At 56.3% G+C, this 22729-nt stretch overlaps 6 protein-coding genes across 6 annotated transcripts; 4 read left to right on the forward strand and 2 right to left on the reverse strand.

Annotated features, from left to right (window-relative positions):
• The first annotated feature begins 2177 nt into the window (after positions 1–2177).
• Positions 2178–9221, forward strand: CDEST_04227 (Putative ARID DNA-binding domain, Zinc finger, PHD-type, JmjC domain, JmjN domain-containing protein). Its single transcript, XM_062920386.1, has 6 exons — positions 2178–3519; positions 3621–3669; positions 3724–4539; positions 4809–4900; positions 4955–7605; positions 7668–9221. The coding sequence occupies exons 1-6, from the start codon at positions 3091–3093 to the stop codon at positions 8812–8814; spliced, it is 5184 nt and encodes a 1727-aa protein (XP_062776437.1). The 5' UTR covers positions 2178–3090; the 3' UTR covers positions 8815–9221.
• A 1126-nt stretch (positions 9222–10347) lies between these two features.
• CDEST_04228 (Putative succinate dehydrogenase/fumarate reductase type B, transmembrane subunit) lies at positions 10348–11726 on the forward strand. Its single transcript, XM_062920387.1, has 3 exons — positions 10348–10624; positions 10713–10794; positions 10887–11726. The coding sequence occupies exons 1-3, from the start codon at positions 10585–10587 to the stop codon at positions 11329–11331; spliced, it is 567 nt and encodes a 188-aa protein (XP_062776438.1). The 5' UTR covers positions 10348–10584; the 3' UTR covers positions 11332–11726.
• A 276-nt stretch (positions 11727–12002) lies between these two features.
• CDEST_04229 (Putative TATA box binding protein associated factor (TAF), histone) lies at positions 12003–14038 on the reverse strand (the record flags this gene model as incomplete). The annotated part of the gene is made up of 3 exons (XM_062920388.1): positions 12003–13254; positions 13340–13972; positions 14023–14038. The coding sequence occupies 3 exons, from the start codon at positions 14036–14038 to the stop codon at positions 12260–12262; spliced, it is 1644 nt and encodes a 547-aa protein (XP_062776439.1). The 3' UTR covers positions 12003–12259.
• A 1552-nt stretch (positions 14039–15590) lies between these two features.
• On the forward strand, positions 15591–17723 carry CDEST_04230 (Putative FAD/NAD(P)-binding domain superfamily; the record flags this gene model as incomplete). Its single annotated transcript, XM_062920389.1, has 2 exons — positions 15591–15997; positions 16064–17723. 2 exons carry the CDS (start codon positions 15591–15593, stop codon positions 17586–17588), a joined length of 1932 nt encoding a protein of 643 aa, XP_062776440.1. The 3' UTR covers positions 17589–17723.
• Positions 17724–18201: 478 nt separating this feature from the next.
• CDEST_04231 (Putative zn(2)Cys(6) fungal-type DNA-binding domain-containing protein) lies at positions 18202–19569 on the forward strand (the record flags this gene model as incomplete). The annotated part of the gene is made up of 1 exon (XM_062920390.1): positions 18202–19569. One exon carries the CDS (start codon positions 18202–18204, stop codon positions 19567–19569), a length of 1368 nt encoding a protein of 455 aa, XP_062776441.1.
• Positions 19570–19926: 357 nt separating this feature from the next.
• Positions 19927–21191, reverse strand: CDEST_04232 (Putative short-chain dehydrogenase/reductase SDR, NAD(P)-binding domain superfamily; the record flags this gene model as incomplete). Its single annotated transcript, XM_062920391.1, has 4 exons — positions 19927–20566; positions 20644–20716; positions 20787–21019; positions 21118–21191. 4 exons carry the CDS (start codon positions 21189–21191, stop codon positions 19927–19929), a joined length of 1020 nt encoding a protein of 339 aa, XP_062776442.1.
• Between the last annotated feature and the right edge of the window lie 1538 nt (positions 21192–22729).

The raw sequence follows: 22729 nt of genomic DNA on the forward strand, positions 1-22729 counted from the left end.
GATCGGTAGAATGCCTCTCATAATCTTGAGTTGTCAGCTTTAGGCATTAGACATAGTCACGATGGAATCGACGGAAACTCGGAGGGGCCCGGGATACGAGTGGTCACCAGCTTCGCCTGGCTCTGGAGCAATCCTCTAGGTCTACGAGGCAAAAGTAAAAGAACGACATCCTGAAGGATTTTGATTCCGAGGAATAAGTTGAGCCAGGATTAACATTTCCACTGGACCAGTTTCGATGGTGATGCCTTCAGCGGGTTGATGTGCAATGAAAATTTAAATCCATTGAGGCGCATACAGGTCACACATCAGTCGCAGACCAAACAATCTCCGAACGAGGGTTATTCCTCTACCTCAATAGTATAAACGGCGTGTGATGCCCTGCTGCTATCAGTCGGTCCCAGAGTCACGGTGGTCGTCAGCCCGCTCGAACCAGATCTGTGGACCAATGACTAAGCGGAAGGTGTGCGGTGCAAATTGGGTCTGGCTGCTAGAAATGCAGGAGGGAAGGGAAACGGGAGAAAGAAAAAAGAAAAAGAAAGAGAATAGGGAAGGTCCTGCGCCGCCCGCCCCCGCAAACAGGGCTCATCCTCGACCATGGACCGATCTGGGACGCTAGGCGGTTTTCTCCAACGTCATGCTGTCGTGATTGGCTCGGTAAGCGATGGAAATTGGCCACCCCCTGTCGAGTCAGCGGCCGATATCAGATGTTGGTTTCTTTGCGCACGGGCGGGAAAAAAGAGCGGGCGGGCTCTCCCAGTCTCGTGGCCTGTGGCACCTAAATCACCGCCGAAGCCCTGACAGGGCCTGTTGTTTGGTTCCTACCGCCTTGGAGATCCTGAACCTTGTGGTATCGAGATGGTCTAGATGAACGGTGTTTCGCGACCGCATTTACAACCAGCATTGTTGCGGCACAGGTGCTGTGTTGTTGTTTTCTCTAATTAGACCGAACCCGCCCACGGCAGCCACCGATGCTGTCAAGGCAATTGGGGGCAACATTGATGCCGGACATCGCCCTCCTCTCCGATAGGTATGACAGCACAGGGAGGAGTGCTGCAAAACACGTCGCATGCATCAAATTTATTATGAACATGACAGTCCGGCCAATCGCCGAAAACATTGCGGAGGAGGAGTCTGGGATTGCCCTTGACAGCCTATGTTTCCTCATCGAACAAGTGCATCCCATATCCGACAAGCCCATAACAGTCAGTACCTTACATTAATTGGGATGGATGGATGGGTGGATGGATGAATGGTCAAGAGGTAAATCCATCGCTGTGTGCTCCAGGTTTGCGACCGTGCACGAGAGCGATTCATGGACTCGCTGCTGCGACGTCGTCGGCTTTTGGTGGAAGTATGTGTTGTGCTCTGTGTGTGTGTGTGTGTGTGTGTGTGTTTGTGTGTGTGTCTGATGTCGCATGTCGGCCGACTATGATGGTCGCGACTGGGGCGTTGTACCGGAGTACATGCCGGAAATGGGAGGACAAGGTACCTCTCGAACCCAAGAACGTAATGACGGTAGGGTTGATTTTGGTCAAAGGGAAGCGAGTGAGAAAATATCGAAATGGCGCAGGAACCGGCTACGGCTAATCCATCGCTCCCTTTGATGCATATCCCTGACCTGACGTTTTGCATCGCCGCCTAGCCCGAAAAGAAGTTAAAAACAAAAGCAGACAGACGACAACAGCAGGTTGACAGGGCAGAAGAAACACTCACTGACTGTCTTCTGCATCGAGGGGCGCAGAGAGGGATGGAGAGTGAGGGAGGAGACTCCGAGGACGTCATGGGCAGGTACCCGAGCAGGTACCCGAACAGGTACCTAGTACATCCAGAGTGTGACCTGACGTCCAGTGCGGACCCACTTGTAGTGGGATTTTGCACCGACAGACGTGAGCTGTCCCTTCCGTTCCGCCCCTTCGTCGCCCTCGCACCTGCTCCCGTCGACGGTGTTGGTGTCGTTCCTTCCCAAGAGCGCAGGTACCTTGGCAGGACCCGTGGAACTTCCGCCCCCGTTGATGTTGCCGCCCCCCTCCCGATTTCGCTTTTGCTATGCTCTGGCTCTGAAGGTATCTGAGGTCGGCAGGCAGGCAAACAGGTAGGAGTGGGGGAAAGAGTCTCTCATCCCCCCCCCCCCCCCTCGTGGTCTCTGCCTGAGTCTAATATCCTGCCCAGTGTCCGTAGGTAAGGGTATCTGGTGCCGCAGCCGCTGCTGTTTTTTCGCTTTCCCTTTTTCCACCACAGTTCGCATCGCACCTGCCTGCTTTGCCTCGCCTCGCCTCGCCTTATTCGTGCCTCGCCTTCCTTGCCTTTTCCTTTCCACACAAATTCACCTTCCTTCCCATTCTCGCCCACACTAAGCCAGAAGCTACTGTCCGTGCATCCAACTCTTTCCCCCTTCCTCTCCCCTCGCTCTCTCATTTTCCTCCCGTCTCCTTCACCCACTCTGTTCATCCACCCGGCCCGGCCTCCAGCTGCACTTCCCCCTTCTATTATATCCACACATTCCCACTCCCACGTCGTTTCCTCCTCCATACCCCGGTTTCCCTCCTCCAACACACCCTCTGACTCGAATCCCTCCTCATCCGATCATCGCCAAAAGAGTCTTGGAAACACGCCCTCGTCCAAACACATTTGTGCGCTGCCTCGGTCCTTGTTGCGAGGCACACAGTTCCCATACGCTTCTCCAATCCACTCCACCAGTCCCGTCGTCGACAGGTACCTACCCGTTGGTCTTCCGCACTTCGACCGACTGGCCCGTATATCTGACATTTCTCGCCCTTCCGCTCCCTCAGACCCGTCTCTCCCTCGCAACCTTTGGAAGATGCACGCCTTTCAGTGACGGCACTTCGAGGAAAAAAAAGATCGCGAAATCCCTCCCGGACGAACAACTCGACTGTCTCGAACGGAAACACCGAGCTCGTAAAATCTGACATGCGACAACAACTCTAGCCGACCGAATCACACCCGCTTGAATGATCTGCCACAGCAATCGCCGTCAATCCGATTATCTGTGACTGCGACACCAACGAAGTCCATCATTCCCTGGTTCAACCCGCCGTTGCGCCTGTCTTTCGACCACCACCTACCGCCATCATGGTGCCTGCCCCTACGACAGGCGGTACTGCCGCTGCCAACGGCACCGGGAGTGCCAATGCAAGTTCACGAGCTTCCCCGGCCGTCGGCGCCCCCAACACGGCCTCGGCTAAGTCGAAGGCCGCCCAGGGCAACTCCAACGGCCCTCGCCCGACGAACTCTCAAGTCCCCCTCAGCTCCATGCGAAGCGCACCTCTTGACTTGACATCGGTCGAGCGACGCGGGCAGGCGACAGCGGTCAAGGAACCCGTCAAGAAGAAAACCCGCCCCCATGGTCTTGAGGAGGCGCCCACCTACTATCCGACAGAGGAGGAGTGGAAGGACCCGATGGAGTACATTAAGAAGGTCTCCCCGGAGGCGAAGAAATACGGCTTGTGCAAGATCGTGCCGCCAAGTTCGTGGAACCCGGACTTTGCAATTGATACCGAGGTGGGTTTTGCTGTCACGCCCGAGGAGCGCAGGCCCTGATGCCGCAATGCGCGGGCTGGAGTCATGATGGGAGTGACCTACCTGCTGACATTGTTGCACAGGTATTCCATTTTAGAACCAGGAAGCAGGAGTTGAACTCGGTCGAAGGAAGTGGGTTGCTGCGAAACCAATCTCCCGTCGGATGTTCGATGCTGACAAACCTAGGCACACGAGCAAACATGTCATATCTCGACGCGCTCGCCAAATTCCACAGACAGCAAGGAAACAACCTGCATCGCCTTCCCTACGTCGACAAGAAGCCTCTTGATCTGTATCGTCTTAAGAAAGCCGTCGAAGCTCGTGGCGGGTTCGACAAGGTCTGTAAGCTGAAGAAGTGGGCTGAAATTGGACGTGATCTGGGATATAGTGGAAAGATCATGTCTTCCCTTTCCACATCGCTTAAGAACTCGTATCAGAGATGGCTCTGCCCATATGAGGAGTATCTGAGGCTCGCCAAGCCGGGAGTTCATCAACAGCTTGAACTGGAGAACGGCGGCCCCTACACCCCTAGCCCTGCTGTCACTCCCATGAAGCGATCCAACGTCAACACTCCTTCCAGCGCCCGAGCCGATTCCCCTGCCCGTAGCGCCTCAGATGCCCTACAGGCAAGTATCAACGGTCTTAAGAAGGAGGGTGATCGGGACACTCCTATGACTGATGCACCACCTGCGCCTGCCCCGGTCACCTCAGGCTTCAGAGCAATCAACACAGGGGGCTTTACCGCAGTCAACTCTGGGTTTAAGAGCGTTAACCGGCCCACACCTCAGGACGATGTCACCAGCACGCCACCGTCCAAATCCTTCAGCCCGGTAAACTCTGCGAAGAACACACCTGACTATCGGCCATCAAATCTTGGTCCTGCGGCGCTCAAACGTCAAATTAGCTGTGAGAGCCTTGACCTAGCGAAGAAGGACACCGCCACAGACAAGGATGATGGTGATGCAGGGAGCAGCAGCAGACGAAGCAAACGTCTCAAAAAAGGCGAGTGAATTCCCCTCCCATTTCCTCAAGTACCGATCAGCACATCACAACCGTCCCATGCCGGCCGCTACATTGCCAACTGTACCCAGCCCTTGTTTCCCAGCAGATTCTGCATGCAGCCAGGCACTGGCTTGCGTGGGGGTTGCAAAGGCTTCATGCTGCCTCTGTATGCCGTTTTTCTGGCCGGGGACAAGACCGATTATTCCTGCAACCTTATGCATGATGCATGGTTGACTGCTGGACACTTGCTAATGTATTTTGGCATGCAGAAACTGTGCCGACTGTCGCTGGATCACACATGTCCCTTTTCCGCCCTTCTGTGCCTAGAATCCCCCGAGATGAGGCATCTAACCCTGGCGAGGTGAGCTGCAATGTATCACCACGACTACTAATCAAAGATGTTGACACTCGGCAGAAATGCGAGCAATGTGGCAAAGCTGAAGAGACTGGCCCTCTCGTCGTCTGCGAGTCCTGCGACCAAGCCTATCACTGCACATGCCTCGACCCTCCGCTGAAGCACAAGCCTGAATCGGAGTGGAACTGCCCGAGATGTCTTGTCGGTGATGGTCAGTATGGGTTTGAGGAAGGCGGCCTGTACTCCCTCAAGCAGTTCCAGCAGAAGGCTGCGGACTTCAAGCAGGGTTACTTTGAGAAGAAAATGCCGTTCGACCCAACCCTTAACTGTCATCGCCCGGTCACCGAAGAGGATGTCGAGACGGAGTTTTGGCGCCTTGTCGCTGACATCGAGGAGACGGTCGAAGTCGAATACGGTGCCGACATCCACTGCACCACCCATGGTTCGGGTTTCCCGACGGTCGAGAGACATCCTAACAACCCCTACTCGACTGATCCTTGGAATCTTAACTTGCTGCCTCTGCATCCCGATAGTCTGTTTAGACACATCAAGTCCGACATCTCTGGCATGACGGTGCCTTGGGTATATGTCGGCATGATCTTCTCGACCTTTTGCTGGCACAACGAAGACCACTACGCATACTCCGCCAACTACCAACATTTTGGCGCGACAAAGACCTGGTACGGTATTCCGGGCGAAGATGCTGAAAAGTTCGAAGCCGCAATGCGCGAGGCTGTCCCTGAGCTCTTCGAAACGCAGCCCGACCTCCTCTTTCAGCTGGTGACCCTCTTGACTCCGGAGCAGTTAAAGAAGGCTGGCGTTCGAGTTTCCGCCGTCGACCAGCGTGCAGGCCAGTTTGTCATCACCTTCCCGCAAGCTTACCACGCCGGCTTCAATCACGGCTTCAACTTCAACGAAGCCGTAAACTTTGCCCCTTGCGACTGGGAGCCTTTCGGTCTTTCGGGCGTTGAGAGGCTGCAGGTTTTCCGCAGGCAGCCCTGCTTCTCGCATGACGAGCTGCTTTGGACCGCTACTGAGGGCACGACCAACAACGGCCTCACGATCCAGACAGCCAAATGGCTCGCCCCGGCACTGGATCGAATCAAGAAACGTGAGGTCGTCGACCGGGCCGATTTTGTGGCGAAGCATCTGGAGCCACAGTGGCACGACTGTGGCCTGGCTGGCAAAGACGGCGCCTCTTGTCCTTTGACGTTTGAGATCGATGACACGGACGTTCCCGAGGAGGAGTACCAATGCTCTTACTGCAAAGCCTTCACCTACCTGTCTAGGTTCAAATGTCTAAAGTCGGGCAAGATTCTGTGCCTCGCACATGCGGGCCACCAGCCATGCTGCGACATGCCCGAGCGGCAACGGATTCACGGCGAGGGCCATGCCGTCATCTACAGGCAATCCGAAGAAGACATCGACGCAATCTATGCAAAGGTGCTCGAAAAGGCGCGCACGCCAGAGGCCTGGGAAGAGAAGTACGAGAAGCTTTTGGAAGAAGAGGCTACGCCTTCTCTTAAGACTCTTCGGAATCTCCTACACGAGGGTGAGAAAATACCCCATGACCTACCCTCGCTCCCTTTGCTTCGGGAATTCGTCGAACGCTGCAACGAGTGGGTGGAAGAGGCCACCAACTACACGATTCGGAAGCAGCAGAATAGGCGCAAGAGCGAAAAGTCCATCCTCAACCGAAAGAACTCACTGGACCAAAAGGAACGCGATGCGCGCAATGTTTCCAACGTGTACCGTCTCCTCAACGAGGCTGAGCAAATAGGATTCGACTGCCCTGAGATCACCCAGCTGAGGGAGCGAGCTGAGGCCATCGAGGCCTTCCAGAAGAACGCAGCTAAAGCGCTGGAACAGATCCACCTCGCCGAGCTCTCCGAAATCGAAGACCTACTTGAGGAGGGCCGGACGTTCAATGTCGACATGCCCGAAGTCGATCGCCTATCGCGAGTTCTCGAGCAACTCAGGTGGAACGAAAAGGCTAGGAACAACAGAGGCACCCACATGTCGCTCAACGAAGTGCGCGAGCTCATCGAAGAGGGCAAGCACCTGGACATTCCGCCGTACAACGACCACCTGTCCTTCTACATCGACCAGATGAATCTTGGCCAGCAGTGGGAGAAGAAGGCACGGGAATTGATCGTTGCCGAAATTGTTCACTACCCTCAGCTAGAGGCTTTGTCGATGCAGGTTGCCGCCAATTTCCTACCTGTCTCAGCTGACACATTGGCTGCTGTGGACCAGATCCTCTACAAGCAAAGAGAGGCTCACCGCCAGATCGTGGACTTGACCGAGAGGTCGCGCAATCCCGACATCCGGAAGAGACCAAAGTACGCCGAGGTTGCCGAGATCATGCGCCGACTCGACGACTTGAACTCGAAACCCAATGGCACGTTGGACCTGGAGCGTGAGCAGAAGCGCCATGAGGACTGGATGCGAGAGGGCAAGAAGCTGTTCGGCAAAACCAACGCACCTCTCCACATTCTCAAGAGTCACATGGACTATGTCTTTGAGCGGAATCAAGACTGTTTCGACATTGTCAATGATAAGCCTCGCATGCCGGCCGAACCCGCCTCCAGAGAAGCCAGCCCAGATCAAAAGGTGCACCGGTGGGAAGACCCTCGCTTCCGGGAAGTTTTCTGCATTTGTCGCAAGGTGGAGGCTGGCATGATGATTGAGTGCGAGCTCTGCCATGAATGGTATGTTTCGCCCCGGCGGCCCGGCCTTTGGTGCAGCAGTTCGAAGCTAACGGAAATACCAGGTACCACGGAAAGTGCCTCAAGATTGCCCGGGGGAAGGTCAAGGACGAGGACAAGTACACATGCCCGATATGCGACTGGCGTGTCAAAATCCCCCGAGATGCCGCCCGACCTAAGTTGGAGGAGCTTATTACATGGTCTGAGAAGATTCCAAGCCTGCCTTTCCAACCGGAGGAAGAGGAGGTCTTGACAAAGATCATCGACAACGCTCAGGACTTCCGAAACCACATTGCCGGATACTGCAACCCTGTCGTGTCTACCGAGTCCGAGGCCGACACACAACGGTTCTATCTGCGCAAGATTGAGGGCGCCGAGATCCTGCTCGCCTACGAGACCAATTTCTTCCGACAAGAGTTGCACAAGTGGTGCCCCGTTGCGCCAAACGCACCCCCCGTCCTCGAGGTCTCCAAGAGCACACGCAAGCCACGACCGACCAAGCTCCAGAAGCTTTTGGCCCAATTTGGCGTGGATGACCCCGAGGACCTGCCAGAGAATATGAAGGCCAAGGCAGCCAGCCTGAAGCGGAAAGCCCAAAATGCCGAGGCTGCGGCGGCTGCGGCTGCGGCTGCTGCGGCCGCCTCTGCAACTGGTGCGACGGTACCCCCTGGCATGCCGGGCCACGGTCGTAAGTCGGAACAGTCGTCAGCAACACCCCCCAGCACGTCTCATGGCAACCGCCGGTCCATCGGCAGCAACCACGACGCTATGGACATTGACAGCGGCCCGACGCTTCATCCAGGCTTGTTCTTGTCCAACGGCGCACCTGGCCCGCAGCTTGTCGTCGGCAACTCGTCGCTGTCTCTTGAGGAGCGCTTGCTCCAGGGCCAGGAAGATGGGCTTAACCTGCACACTGAGGCTGGCAAGAGTAAGGCTCTCGAGATACTACGTCGGACCGAAGTGGGTCGGAAGCGGGCGGTGGAGATGTTCGGCCCCGACGTGTTCAAGGGCGACGTTGGCATGCTCAACGGCCGAGACGATGTGCCTCGGTCTCAAGAAGAGGAGCGAGCAGTGAACAAGATGTTTGACGATCTCACGAACCAAGACGATGACGATGGCAAGAGAAAGCAGGAATCTTTTGATGGACCTATCACGGCGGAAAGTCTCGAGAGCGAGCGAAATGGCATGGACGCCCTGCTCGACGGCGATTAGAACTCTCGTCCTGAGACTTACCTTGCGGCCTTGCATCCGTTCGACTTTATCACTTTCGGCTTTTGAAGGACGGGCGTCAATGGTGTTGACAGGCAATCCATTTGAGTAGGAGTTTCATTTCGAGTTTCGACATTTTGTCCGATGGCCGCAGGAAGAGAGAACTAATTTCATATGGGGGGCGCGTTGTATGATTAGGTGTCTCGAGGTTACGGCATACCACTTTGCATTAGATGGAGATGGGGGCGTTTACGAGGATGCCAGATGCGTCGCTCAGTTCCTAGGTATCATGGCCAATAATTGTGCGGCGCACTGTCCCGGAAAAGTCCTAGTCATGGGCAAACAAGATCAACTTTAGTTTAGGCATTTGTGAATACATAGGCATCGTGGCCATGCCGGTTCGTGATTGACTCCGTCCTGATTCACAGTTTGTTTCGCAGTTTATGAGGTTTCTTCTATCGAGAGTCGCCGCTTGGGACGACGTCAATAGCAACGATGGAAGCACGAGCAAGTAAAGCAAGTGCTTAGGCACAAGTTTTTGACACCTTATTTTCTGTCTTGAGGGAGTAAGGACTGCAGAATCGAACCTGGGTGCATAGAGCGATAGATAGTCTCCTAACTCCTCGCTTGCGAGGAAATTCTAGACTTCACCCAGGGCGATTAGAGATAGACGAGGGTCAGCAGCTCCTTTATAAGCCTCTCGGGGGCCTTGGTGGGAGTCGACCAACACAGTCCAAAAATATGCTGCCGGCGTCAACAGATAACATGGCTGGCGGCGAAATCAACTTTCCCAACGGCAGAGTTGCGAGGCTCATAGAGCGTCATGACCAAGTACCAGCAAAGGCCTGCTAGTATTCCCTTCGACACTAGTTTGATCAAAGCAATGGTCATAGGTGAAAAGCAAAATAACTAACAGAGCTTGTTCACTCCAAAAGGTGACAAGCGCCGCCGGCGGTCGGTATGTGAAGACGAGAAAGACGGCAGTAAATCTAACCATGAGACCCGCGCCATCAGCAATACAAGACACACCCTGGGTGCGAAAACGAGATCTTCAACTACTTCGCAAAGCATCACGACATATTCAGTCAAGGCGAAAAGTATGTAGATGCCTATAAATGAAACGGCTTCTAGACGGCTGCAAACCAGAACCCGAGATCAACGAAGGATCCATTCCCAGAATTACTCTCCGGCCACCCTTAGCCCAAGGGCTTTACCAGCAGCGCCTTTCATGAGTACAGTCTTCCTCCCAAGGGAATCAGACGCACCATTAGTTATGCTGCGGCGGGCGGCCGTTGCTATCTGAAGAAGAGAAAAAGAAGAAGCAGGAGGGAAGAAGCGCGGAGAGTCGCGTCGCTTTTGTGGTTGTGGGAGAATTTTCGAAAGTGGACCGTGCCCTCCAGGTCGATGCTTAGCTAAGCTGAGCCGCCATGAACAAGCAACGTCCGAGCTTTTCAGTCTTTTGTCTTTGACCAGTCACGTGGCCTCATGCGGCTTAGGAAGTGGTTTACGCTGATTGGCCAATACCAACCGAAAAGCCGAGGAGATTCCCGTGCTTCGCTTCAATCGGGAGGCGGACGCAGCGCAGAACGTCTCCATTTTATTCCTGAGTGAGAGAGAGCTTGACATCAACACTTTCCCCGATATCCCGCCCGACCGCTTGCTCCACGGAGTACTCCCTTGACGACGCGAAACGACCTCCCCCGAGCTAGAATCACTCCTGGTTATTCTTCGAAAACACGAATATAACACACCCTTATAACCATACATCCAAACATGATTGCGCAACGGGTGGGCGTGTCGGCCCTGCGCCGAGGTTCGTTTACATCATCGAAATTTGGGAGAGGGAGGGATCAATAATGGAAGGCTGACAATATGATGTTTCGTTATGGGCACGGCAATAGCGGCAGGAAAGCCCTCCGTCTTCTTCAACTCCCAGGTCCCCAAGATTGTCGCCGCTTCGAGCATGTCGACGACCCAGATCCGGTACGCAATTGCCTCGTCCCCCCGACGGTGCTCCTTTAGAGCTTTCATTGTCACGACCCCCCCTGACATCTAATCATTGACAACCCTCACAGCCCCGTTGCGACCTCGAAGCTCACCCCCGATGACGGCCTTGAACTCCTCGCCAAGCAGCGCCTCAACCGCCCCATCTCCCCGCACCTGACCATCTACAAGATCGAGCAGACGTGGTTCGGCGCCTCCATCTGGACCCGCATCACCGGCGCCGGCCTGTCTGGCGCCTTTTACGTTTACTTCGGCACCTACCTCGTCGCGCCCCTGCTCGGATGGCACGTGGAGACCCAGTCGCTCGTCGCGGCTTTCGGCGCCCTGCCCCTCGCCGCCAAGGGCGGTCTCAAGTTCCTCGTCGCCTGGCCCTTCACCTTCCACTTCTTCAACGGCATCCGCCACCTGTCGTATGACCTCGTCAAGGGCTTCAGCAAGCCCGACATCGTCAAGTGGGGCTGGGTCATCTGGTCCACCTCGCTGGTCTCGGCCGCCGGCCTGGCTTTTGCGTGGTAAACGGAGAGGAAGATTGGGAAGGTGGAGAAGGGAGTGCGGGGGAGAGAGAGAGCAAGATTCGCGTGTCCGTGTTTGGGCGACGTGGTAATGGGGAATCGGCGGCTAAGGGGGGAATGGATGTGTGAGCTTGCCGTTGTGAGGAAGTGTTTGGGAGATGGGAGACTGGAGTTCTGATTGGCTGGCGCCTGGGTTTGCTGGGCGTACGGCCTCCCTTCTGCTTAAGGCGAGGGATTGTATAGACTGAAAGTTGTAAAATGAATTCCCTTGAGTAACAAGCACGTTAATCAATCTTTCCGCCTACGTAACGAAGACCATGGGGGCGCAGTCGTGAGAGGATGCCATGTGGTGATTGAGAGACTACGGCAACGGACGACAACCAACGACCGAGAACAGCACGAGGTGGGGGGTGATGGGGATGGGAGGGGGATACGGTATCGCATTAGGACAGTCTTGAAGATTATCTGACTTCACCCTTTCTTTGTGCAAAGGTTACATTAGGTCCCAGGTAGGAGAACTTCTACATCTCCCAACCATTTGGTCTCGTGCAGAAGAGGGAGAGTGGAGACATGACTGGTAGTGCCCCTGACGACAAACCTCATGATTAAGGAAACACCCCATACGGCAATCTCTCGCATGTGATATGATGCACTGGACTTTCCAATGGCTTTTTTTTGGGTAAAGATTGCTAGACTGCCGACCCCTTTGTTGGGTACCTTATCCATGTTGCGACCCCGACTGAACCATGACACTAGGTACCCATTTGAGCATGTATGCTGAGAGAATCAATTTGAATGCTGAATGTCATCTATAAACCGCGTCGCAACTAATCTTGGTATGCCTCCCGGACCCAATTTTTTGCCCTGCCTGATCCAAACGCCGTTGACGCCTTCCCGAAAATCTTGTATGCGCACAACACCAGGGAACCATGCTATTCTATGTTTCTAGCATCCAGGACGTGCTTGATCAGCCTCCGGTTGCCCAGGCTGTTGAGCCGCTCGCCCAGGATGGGCCCGATGAACTCGTTGAGCTCGGTGGCGTAGTTGTTGGCGGTGCCGTTGATGCCGTTGACGGCAACCCGCTCGTCCTCGATCATGGTGGCGATGGCCTTGAGGATGCCGCCGACAAGCATCTCGAACTCGACGCCCTCGCCGCGGTCCCTGAGCGGCTGCAGGATGTTGTCGTTGTAGGCGCGCAGGCACTTGAGCACGAGGACGCGGACGGCCTCGGGCCCGCCGGCGGAGGCGACACCGGTGATGGCGCCAAAGTGGGTGGCCGGGGGCTTGTCCGGGTCCATGAAGAACTTGAGGCAGGTGCGCACGAGCTTGGGGCGGAGCAAGTTGTTGGAGGCGGCGTACTTGCGGGCGATCTGGCCGAGCAGGGAGGCCGAGAACTCGCGGAGTTGGTACTGCTCGCGCATGGCGTCGGCGCCGTCCTCGGCGCCAATCTTGCGGCCGAGGATGCACGTCAGCACAGGGGCGGCGATGGCGTTGGCGTAGGGGTCGAGGTAGAGCTTGGTATTGGCGATGAGGGCGGCAGTGAGCTCCATGGCCTGGCGCAGGGTAAAGACGTCGTCGAGGCGGTGGGTGACCTGGTTGGCGACGAAGTTGATGAAGTAGGGGATCAGCTGGTGCAGGCCCGGGTCGTCGCGGACGGACTCTAGGGCGGCGTGGCGGAGGCGCACGACCTCCTCGTCCGGGTTGTCGTCGAGGATGGCGTTCTGGACCTTTTCGAAGTAGAGAATGAGCTCCTTCGAGACAACATGCTTCACGGCGGGGCGGAAGGAGATGCTGTCGTTGCCGGCGAGGGCGGCGAGGGCAGGGTTGGCGCCGGGGCCCTTGGGCACGAGTTCCTGGCTTCGCGATTCGGCCGTCGTCGGGTTCTGCGGGATGGAGGGTTGGACACCTTCGATGGCGAGCCAGTGTGCTGGACGGATCAGAAAAGGTTAGCAGACTTGACTCGACTACAGGCATGAACAGCCCGAGGTGTTTGGGAGTGGGGGAAGGCGCACCCGTGAAGCTCATATCACGCGGCACTTTGGGCAGAGGAGCGTTGATGAGCTTCTCAAAGTCTACCTCCTCGTCCTCAATGTAAAACAGCGGCTGGCCGGGACCCAGGCTGGCCTCGCCATATCGCAGCGGACGCGTCGAATCATACCCGTAGAGCGGTTCGATGTTGAGGGCTTTGAGGGCGGTGCTGATGTCATTGACCGTCAGGGTGGTGCGGCGGGAGGCGCGCATGAAGCGCAGGGCCTCGACGAGGACCTGACCGATGCGGTACTCGACATCTTGGGTCAGGCAGCGCAGGGCATCGTCGTGGAGGTTGGGGATGCCGACCGACTCGGCGACGTCTTTGACGTTGTCTGGGTTCCACAGCAGCTTTGGCGCGTCCTGTGCCGCCATCGCGCTTGTCGTTTTGTTTTGCCCCACTGTTGTTGAGCGAGTTTTCTGATACGGCAGAAGTGGGCGACGTGCGCAGGTTGGTGTTGGTGTTTGTGGTTTGTGGTTTGTGGAGGAGCAGAACGGACGAGGCTGATGGGAATGTGAAAGTTGGGGAAGCTCAAGCGCGCGCGCGGTGGGGCCGCTAGCCAGGGGCGAGCAGCCCGGGCTGGTGGAGGCAGATTCAGACAGTGTTCCCGGCCCGGCTGCGCGGAGTGGGGCAGACACGGCGCTTTAGACCCAGAGAGTCCTGTACCCCCGGCTCTTCCCATTCAAACTTCTTATTGCTTACTGCTCAGGTATCAAGTTTTTGAACTTGTCACTTCCCCAGTTGATTGCTCCCTGTACAAGCAGAGGCCTTACTTCGGAATGCCCACGGCCTGCGGAAGTACCACTTGTTCTCCTGTCCTGTCGACGAGCTCACGCAACACACCGGATCTTCGTTTGTCCTTCCAATCCCAAAGACAATCACCTAGTAAAGAAATTTGTTTTTGCGCGATGGGTTTTGAATCAAATCTTGATATGTGAGGCCGAATCTGAAGGTGCAACCATGGCTGCGAATAAAATCGTGCTCGACCTTCTGGAGGGCAAGAAAGTTACGTCTCACCGGAGGCAAGAAATACGTGAGTATTTCTTATCGATGATTTGGAGAAACACACATCTTGAAGATGCAATAGCTATCTTGTGTGGTATTTCTTGCAGCATCGTCAGCATTGACGGCTCTCAGAATTCACTGTCATGAGTACCACCCTTAAGGGGGATTTGCTGGGCGTACTTACCCTTCTCCGACCTCCTCGCATTGTGCCGCGATATCATGAAAGCTGGATGGATTAGATGTTTGTAAAGAGCAGTAGGAACCCTACCTGTTCTAGTAAAAGAGAACAGGTAGTTGTACGAGTCGTATCACATAGTATTGTCTGCCTTCTCGGCAATAAGTCATGGTAAAGTCGCAAAAGAAGCGCAAGAAGAACAGTTAGAGGCCCTTGATAATAGGGGAGCGGTTGTTTGACTCGTTTCAGTGTATTCAATATTCGAGCTTTCACACCGGACACAACCAATGGCCCGATTCGCAATTGAAAGTGTATGCCCAGGGCCATTGAAAGGGCGAGTTTCCGCGCAAGTTGGTGATGGATAGTCGATTTCGGCTAGCTTCGCAGCGCGGAGGGCGCGGAAGCCGGAGTGTGTTAGCGGTGGGAGCCGGGGCCAACACCTGGGCGTCGCGGCTCGGGACGACACGCTCGGAATTGCATACTTGTCATCAACATGGCATTCTCACTGGCTGTTTCTTTACGTCGTACATATATTTTCATCGGCCCTTGGCATGCTTCCGATGCCCGTCTGCGCGGATCCAAAAGCGTTCATGCTTGGGTTGCAACAGATTGTGAGTTGTGAGCATGATGGCTGGCCGTTGACAAGTTGTCGAGACCCTCATGTGCAGAGGTGGAGACTGCCGTCTTGCCAGCCTGCGTTCGACTGTGACCGCCCGCCAGAGTCGTGGACCTTGGCATTGTCCGCGATCCCGACGTCGTAGTCCCTAGTGGGACGCTGATACTGTGTCTATCTCAGATCATCTTCACCTTGGCGACGCGGCATTTGCTACCAAGGACAACGCAGCTTCAAAAGGAGGTCAGCGGGATGGCATTCAAGATGGGAACATTGAGGATTATAAAAGCGTGGACGAAGCCGCTCAAATGGAGGAGAAAGTGATTTGAGCAACCACTCCAGCATCACTTTCACAGCATTCTCCTGCTCGCAAGTCACAAATCAGACATCCAGTTCCGTAGCAAAAAAAAACCAAAAAAAAAAACCAACCCATCGCTTATCATGACCGTCCCCGAGACTTTACGCGAAAAATACGCCGCAGAGCGCGACACGCGCCTTCGCCCCGAGAACCTTCAGAAATGGGTCAGCTTCCGTGAGCCTGAGCTTGCCGACATGGACCGCGACCTCAACATCGACTACGAAGCGCTGCGCTCCCGGGACCAGCCGCTCGAGAACGGTAGCGAGGTGCAGGTGCTCATCGTGGGCGCTGGTATCCATGGCGTTGTCATGGCACACCGCTTGGTGACTGAGGGCGGCGTCAAGAGTGAAGACTTGGTCCTCGTCGATAGGGCTGGTGGTTATGGAGGCACTTGGTACTGGAATCGTTATCCCGGCGTCATGTGCGACGTTGAGGGATACTGTTACTTGCCTCTTCTTGAAGAGACGGGTTACGTGCCCTCGAAGAGATAGTAAGTACTGCCTCCATTCACGAAATGTGTTGTAAAGGAACCTATATTGACCGGCTCCCTCACAAGCCCGACCGGCGACGAGATCCGTGAGCAGTGCGAGCGAGTGGCCCGCCATTCCAACCTCAGGGGTCAGTTCGGCACGACCACGACGCACCATCAGTGGGATGAAGCTTCCCGTCGCTGGGTCGTGGAAATGGAGCGGGGCACTGGTCCTGGACAGACGCCCGAGTGCTTGACTGTGAAGTGCCAGTTCCTCATCACTGCCGGTGGCGTACATCCGTCGCCTCAGATCCCCAGGCTCAACGGACTAAACGTGTTCCGCTCCGTACCCGGCAAGCAGGTCATACACACGGCGCGTTGGGACTGGGAACTCTCTGGCGGCTCGCAGGCCGAGCCCGACATGGTTCACTTCAAGGACAAGACAGTCGGCATCATCGGAACAGGAGCTACTGCGGTCCAGGTGGTGCCTCACATGGCCAAGTGGGCGAAGCAAGTGTACGTCTTCCAGAGGACACCGGCTTACGTAGGCGAACACTCACAGAGGGAGACGACGGAGGAGTACTGGCAAACGGTCGCGGGCAAGCCGGGGTGGCAGCGCGAGCGTCAGGCAAACCTCGACGCCGCCGTCATGAAGGTGGCCGATACCCCTGACCTGGTCCAAGACGGGTGGAGTCAGACGGCGGCGTTGGCGGCCTTTGTAGGCCGGGAAGGCAAGATCATCCAGGCCGGGGAGGAGGAGGCGCATGAGCGCGCCCTGGTCGACCTGGACACCCCCTGGGCGGAGAAGATGCGGCGGCGGATCGACGAGCAGGTCAAGGACCCGGCCGTCGCGGCGAGACTGAAACCGTGGTACCCGGGGTTCTGCAAGCGCCCGACGTTCCACAACAGCTACCTGTCGGCCTTCAACGAGCCGCACGTCACCCTCGTCGACACGCAAGGCGCGGGCGTCAGGTCGTACACGGCCAACGGCGTCATGGCCAACGGCCGCGAGTACGAGCTCGACGTCCTCGTCCTCGCCACGGGGTACACAAACTCCGTCGTTGACCCAAGCCCGGAGTTGGCGGTGAACGCGCCCATCCTTGGCCGTGGACGGCGCACTCTGCAGGACAAGTTCGGGGGCAAAGACTTTGGCACGCTATTCGGCGCCCTCACGCACGGGTTCCCCAACCTGTTCTTCTGCACCGTTGCCGGCACTGGCCTGTCTGCGAACCTGACGCCGGCGCTGGATACCAACGCCTGGCTGGTGGCGCACGTTGTGTCGCAAGCCCTTCGGCAGGCGTCGTCGTCGTCGTCGCCGTCGTTGTCACCGAGCCCGCGCCGGGCGGTCGTGGAGGTTTCGAAGCAGGCCGAGGACGGGTACAGCAGAAAGGTGGCCGAGCGAGCGCGGTGGTTCTCGGCATTATACAGGTGCACCCCCAACTCTTTTCTCGAGGACAAGATCGTCAAGGCGAAGGAGAAGGCGAAGAGGGACGACGACGACGAGCTAGAGCGTAGAAAGGCGTGCTGGGGAGGGGGCATCCTGGATTTCCAAAGCATGGTGGACGAGTGGACAAAGAAGGGCGACATGGAGGGTGTTGTCGTCCAATGCTAGGCCAGCTGGGCCATGACGGCCATGAGTCAACAAGCCTCCTTGTCTGCAACGGGACTGGGCTGGGCTGGACTGAGCTGAGGCTAGCAACTCTTCTCTCCTTTGTACGACTACTTGCGACCCTTCCGCATGCCTACTGGGCAGGGCAGGGCTGGGCTGGGCTGGGCTACTGGGGCCGGGCTGGCCAGAGAGTTGAGTTTATTTGTCTCGTCAGAACATACCATTGACCGAGGACATTTGTACATATTTACATACTACCCAGGGATGGAAGTATGTACTCATAGTTCATAGTATATATGTATTTGCTGCTCTTTGGTTGGTCCGTGGGGCATGTAAATTTCCCACTTCTTAATGCCCGTTCATCTCCATCTCTCCCATCTCCGCAGCCAAGTCCGCAACATCTCCGCGTTTTCGTACCAATGCGTTGACCCCTTACCACGAAAGCTTAATTCCAAAGGATGAAATCCTCCTAATCAGGTCGAGCAAACCCCCCGTGGAACAAGATTCGTCCGTCACTTTCCCAAGTGACCGACCACTCTTCCGGTCTCCAACAAGAAAGAGGACCAAGAAGAAGAAAAGAAAAAGAAAAAAGGACAAGTGAAACATCATTGGTATCATGGGCCGACGATCCAAACAGAGGGCTTGTTTTGCCTGCGTCGAGGCCAAGAGACGCTGCGACCAGGGCTTGCCGTGTTGTTCGCGATGCCTCGATAAAGAGGTGGACTGCGTCTATCCCGCCCTCCGCCGGTTTCGGCCCTTTCCGCCATCCTCCTCGTCGTCACTCTCACAAAACATCGACCCGAGGCTGGAATCCTGTTCCTCCAGCTGGGACATCTCCTCATCATGGCCGGGGGCCGACATGCAGGACATGTCGCTCCAGGGGACGGATATGGAGTCCATGGACGAGGTCCTCTTTGCTCCGCCGACCAACTCGAGCGCGGCTAGTCTGACCAACACGACGGCCGCACCGTCGTTGTCTTCCTCCGCCGCCGCCGCCAACCAAGCCGATACCGAGGCGGGAAGTCACACAAGCTCCCAGGCGGAAGGCCTCAACTGGTTCCTCCAATCCCCGTCCTGGACCATTGTGTTTCAACGATCGCCTCCGAACTCCGTTCCGCCCGCCGCCGTCTTCACCAACTTCGTCCGCGGCTTACAGTCCTGGCTCGTCCGCTTCCTCCACCGGGGCCACAACCCCTTCATCCACCGCCAGCTCTACTCGGAGACGACGTTGCCCCAGTGTATGCAAGACGCCTACGCCGCCGTCGCCATCGTCCAGACCGTCACCCCGGACAACGAGCACGTCGTCGACGCCGTGTCCAACAGCTTCGTCCTGAACCTGCTGGCCGCCCACTCCACGGCCGACCCGTCGACCTTTATGCCCTTGCTCTCCACCAAGCAGCACCTCGCCCGCACCCAGGCCCTCCTGATACACCTCTTGCTGTCCCTCTTCTCCCCCTCCATCTCCCGCCGGGCCAAGGCCGAGAGCCTGATCGACACAGCCCGTCTGTGGGCCCGCCAGCTCTGGGAGTCGGCCGCGCTGGACGCCACCTCGTCGCCCGTCTTCCCGAACGCGCTGTCCGTGTCGTGCGACACCGCGCTCGAGAACGACGACGTCGTCTCGAGCCTCTACCGGGCTTTCATCCTCTCCGAGTCTATCCACCGCACTTTCCTGCTCACGAGCATCGTCACCGGCGTCTACACCAGTCTCAAGACGACGTGGACCCATGGCTGCGCCGGGGACGTTTGCATCACGATGCGCGGGGATCTCTGGGAGGCCCCGTCGGCCGCCCGGTGGGAGGCCATCGCCAGGAAGGAGGATCCGCTGTATCTCTACAGTCTCAAGGGACAGACCTTTCTGTCGCGCGGCATACGAGCCGCCGAGGTCGACGAGTACGCTCGGCTGCTCTTCACTGTGCTGTGGGGGCTGGAAAAGGTTGAGCACTGGGTTGTCAGCACCGGCGACGCTGTCTCTGTGATATACTGAGATGAGAGCATGTCCCGTATCACTTGGAACAAATATTCTTTTGCTAGTACGGTACGACTTGGAGAAATGTGATATTCACTCCCGTTCGAGTGCCAGTGCCTGTATGTGTGGCAAGACAGACACAGCGAAGGCTTGTGTTCATCAACCTGCCTTGGAGCCAACCTGTCTAGAAACAAATTCATAGCTGAGAACAATAACAACAACAAAAACAACGAGAAAGTTGCAATCAGCTCACCAGACAGATGTAACGTTGCTCTCATCGAGTAATGCATTCTTTTAACTACAGCGAGTGCTTCATACTTCGCACAATCTACATCATAAATACAATCCCATCATCTATCCAATAAGCAAACAAATCTACCACGGACTCAGAAGAGGGAGCCCTTCAGCCTGCAGGTGCTTGTTCACCTCCGCCGTCGTGTTTTGCCACAGACCCTGAACTTGCTTTTCGTCCGAGGCGACCGCGTTGGGCTGCCCCAGAGCGCCGACGGGAAAGACAAACTTGCCGTTGTACTTGAGCGGATCCTGACGGACTTCCTTCGCTACGGCGGCGAAAACGGGGGTCGCCGCGCCCTGCTCCGGCGATACAAACATCAAGTGCGAGATCGCCCTTACCAGGGCCGTGTTAATTCTGTCGACGCCGGCGGTGGCGACCTCGCCCGGATGGACCGCCAGCGACACGATCGGCAGCTTCTGCTCGTCCAACCGCCGCTGGAGCTCCTGGGCGAAGATGGCGTTGGCGGCCTTGGAGACGCCGTATCGCGTCGTGTCGAAGCCGAAGATGAAGCGGCCGAGGTAGCGCCACTGCCACGGCGGCGAGGGGACCGGGTTGCGGAGGAAGTCGGCGGTGGTGAAGCGGAACTTGTAGCTGGACGGGACCATGGCCGTCTGGGCGCTTGAGCTCATCGTCACGACGCGGACGTCGGAGCCGGGCTCCCTGACGGCGTTCTTGAGGAGGGGGAGGAGGCGGTTCGTGAAGACGAAGGGTCCGATCAAGCTACGGGAGACGGACGGTCTGGTTAGCGCAGCACCTTGCTTTGACTTGAGTTGAGTAGAGTAGAGTCCTCGACTTACTTGGTGGCCATGTGAACCTCCCACCCAGGTCCCACGGGATCAGTGGAGGTTGTCCCTGCGGCGGCAGCATGAACTGGGCAGAGTAAACGTTAGACCACGGCCCGGGCTCGACGGCAATGCAGAGAGAGGATCGCGAGACTCACCCAATACGTCAACCTTTCTCTCCTTCTCCATCAGCTTATCGGCGACGGAGGTTATGCTCCGTAGGTCGGCCACGTCCAGCGTCATATACTGCAAGTTGTCCGGCTCGATGTCTGGGTAGGCATCCTGGATGCGTTTCCGCGCCTCGAGCGCCTTGGCCTCGGACCGCGTGGTAAAGTAGACCTTCGCCCCCTTCCAGGCGAGGAGCCTCACTACTTCGCGGCCAATATCGCTACTATTTCCGGGTGTCTTTTGTCAGTTTTCTACGCTTCAACCATTTACTTTCTTTCTGTCTTTCTTCTTTCTGTTTTGGGACGGGAGAGGGCTACTTACTTTCCTCCCGTTACAACGGCAACCTTGCCGCGCAAGTCGGGCATTTCGCTGAGAGGATTCCACTGAGGAGTCATTCTGCCGAGTTTTATCCGTTTTGCGAATGAATACGATGTATGGTTACCGCTCTGGATGACGTGCTATCTGGAATAACTCGGTAGGCTTGGAACTGGCCGAATACTAACCCTGGGAAGACAAGTTCCATATTATATCCAGCGAGACGGCTCAACAATAGAATGGTGTTGTATAGTCACCGGACATGGAGACAAGCGCATGGCCGAGATCCTGACGGGGGATTCATGTAAGCCGTCGACCGTCCACCAACTAATATGGCGTCGGGTTCCAAGACGGACATTAGGATGATGGCATTCCGCTTGATGCATGGTGAGATTCGGAACCTCCCTTGCAAGAACCCGCATCTGCCGATCGGCCTCGGAGGCCTCCCCGTCTTGGTGTCAGTGACGACAGGCGGGCTGCGGACTTGCGGCGGAGGCCAATGGAGGAAGCGCGGACGGCGTGCGGAGGCGAGTGGATACCCGCTCAGTGCGCGCGACTCTTGGACGCGCCGGACCAATCTTCGTTGTCGGATTCACTGCCGGTGAGAAGGCCAAATGTTTCAACATGTCGAATCTAAACGATAAAATAAAAGCGTCTGCAAAGTAGTTTTCTTTGCTGATTCGTGCCAAGTTCTCCTCAATCATCATTGAGGTCCGGTCCAATAACACAGTCCATTGACTCTGAGGGCGCGCCGGCGACTTCTAGACGCGCGGAACCAATCTTCATTGTCGGATCTCGGCATGAAATCGTCTGGAAAGTACTTTTCTTCTTGATTCGTCTCAAGTTCCACTACCCCCCAATCACCCTCACAGTCCGATAATCCCTTGACTCTTGCGACCTCGTTACCAATCTTGGGACCCTTCCCGATCCATCCATTCTAGAAAAGGATGTTTCAGAACAACTATAACGAATTTTCTCTGTTGAGATAAGGTTTCAATATACTCCAAGGCCGCCTCTACCTTGCCCTCAAAAGAGCGCCACGTTCGCGAATCTGAGCCCAGTCGACGGCTTTGTCACATCCTTTCGGCTTTAGCATGCTGTGGTGGGAAGATGAACGGGGAGCCCGGAACGTCGAACACAAATTAAAAAGCGCGACTGCGGGGGGTTGCCCTTATCCGATGCACGCCGGGCTATCATGAAGTTGGCCCATCTGAACCGAATCTTGCCCTCGAGGCCCAAATGAGCATCCAAGAGAAGCTGGCTGGCCTTGAGTGAGCCCGCCGTCGCAAAGTCATAAATTTGTGAGCTACCAGCCTCGATGATAGCCTGCTCCACCTTCTCCGCGACACCAAAGTCCTTATAGTGGAAGCATTCCGTGGGACCGAGGCTCCAAAGAGGCGGGTGTCTGCTTGGAGGAGGCCATGGGGATGATGGAGCGTGATACCGCTGCTGTGAGCAAGTTGAATGATAAACACAACAACCGCCGCCCCCCAAGCCCGCGTCGACCAACTTTTGAAGGGGTATAAGTAGAACTTTGGACTATGCTAGCCAGGCAGAAAAGGACCCAAGACGTTTCATGGGGCGTCCTTGGCAGTTTGGACGACATTCATCAGCGCGG

Source organism: Colletotrichum destructivum, chromosome 3 (assembly GCF_034447905.1).
Source record: "Colletotrichum destructivum chromosome 3, complete sequence".
NCBI lineage: Eukaryota > Fungi > Ascomycota > Sordariomycetes > Glomerellales > Glomerellaceae > Colletotrichum > Colletotrichum destructivum.

Bases quoted from the DNA above. Each gene is read 5' to 3' on its own strand.
- CDEST_04227 (XM_062920386.1), top strand. From the start codon at position 3,091: ATGGTGCCTGCCCCTACGACAGGCGGTACTGCCGCTGCCAACGGCACC. The intron at 3,520-3,620 runs GTGGGTTTTGCT...ATTGTTGCACAG, and splicing joins ACTTTGCAATTGATACCGAG to GTATTCCATTTTAGAACCAG. The intron at 4,540-4,808 runs GCGAGTGAATTC...TTTGGCATGCAG, and splicing joins AAGCAAACGTCTCAAAAAAG to AAACTGTGCCGACTGTCGCT.
- CDEST_04228 (XM_062920387.1), top strand. From the start codon at position 10,585: ATGATTGCGCAACGGGTGGGCGTGTCGGCCCTGCGCCGAG. The intron at 10,625-10,712 runs GTTCGTTTACAT...GCACGGCAATAG, and splicing joins CGTGTCGGCCCTGCGCCGAG to CGGCAGGAAAGCCCTCCGTC. The intron at 10,795-10,886 runs GTACGCAATTGC...CAACCCTCACAG, and splicing joins ATGTCGACGACCCAGATCCG to CCCCGTTGCGACCTCGAAGC.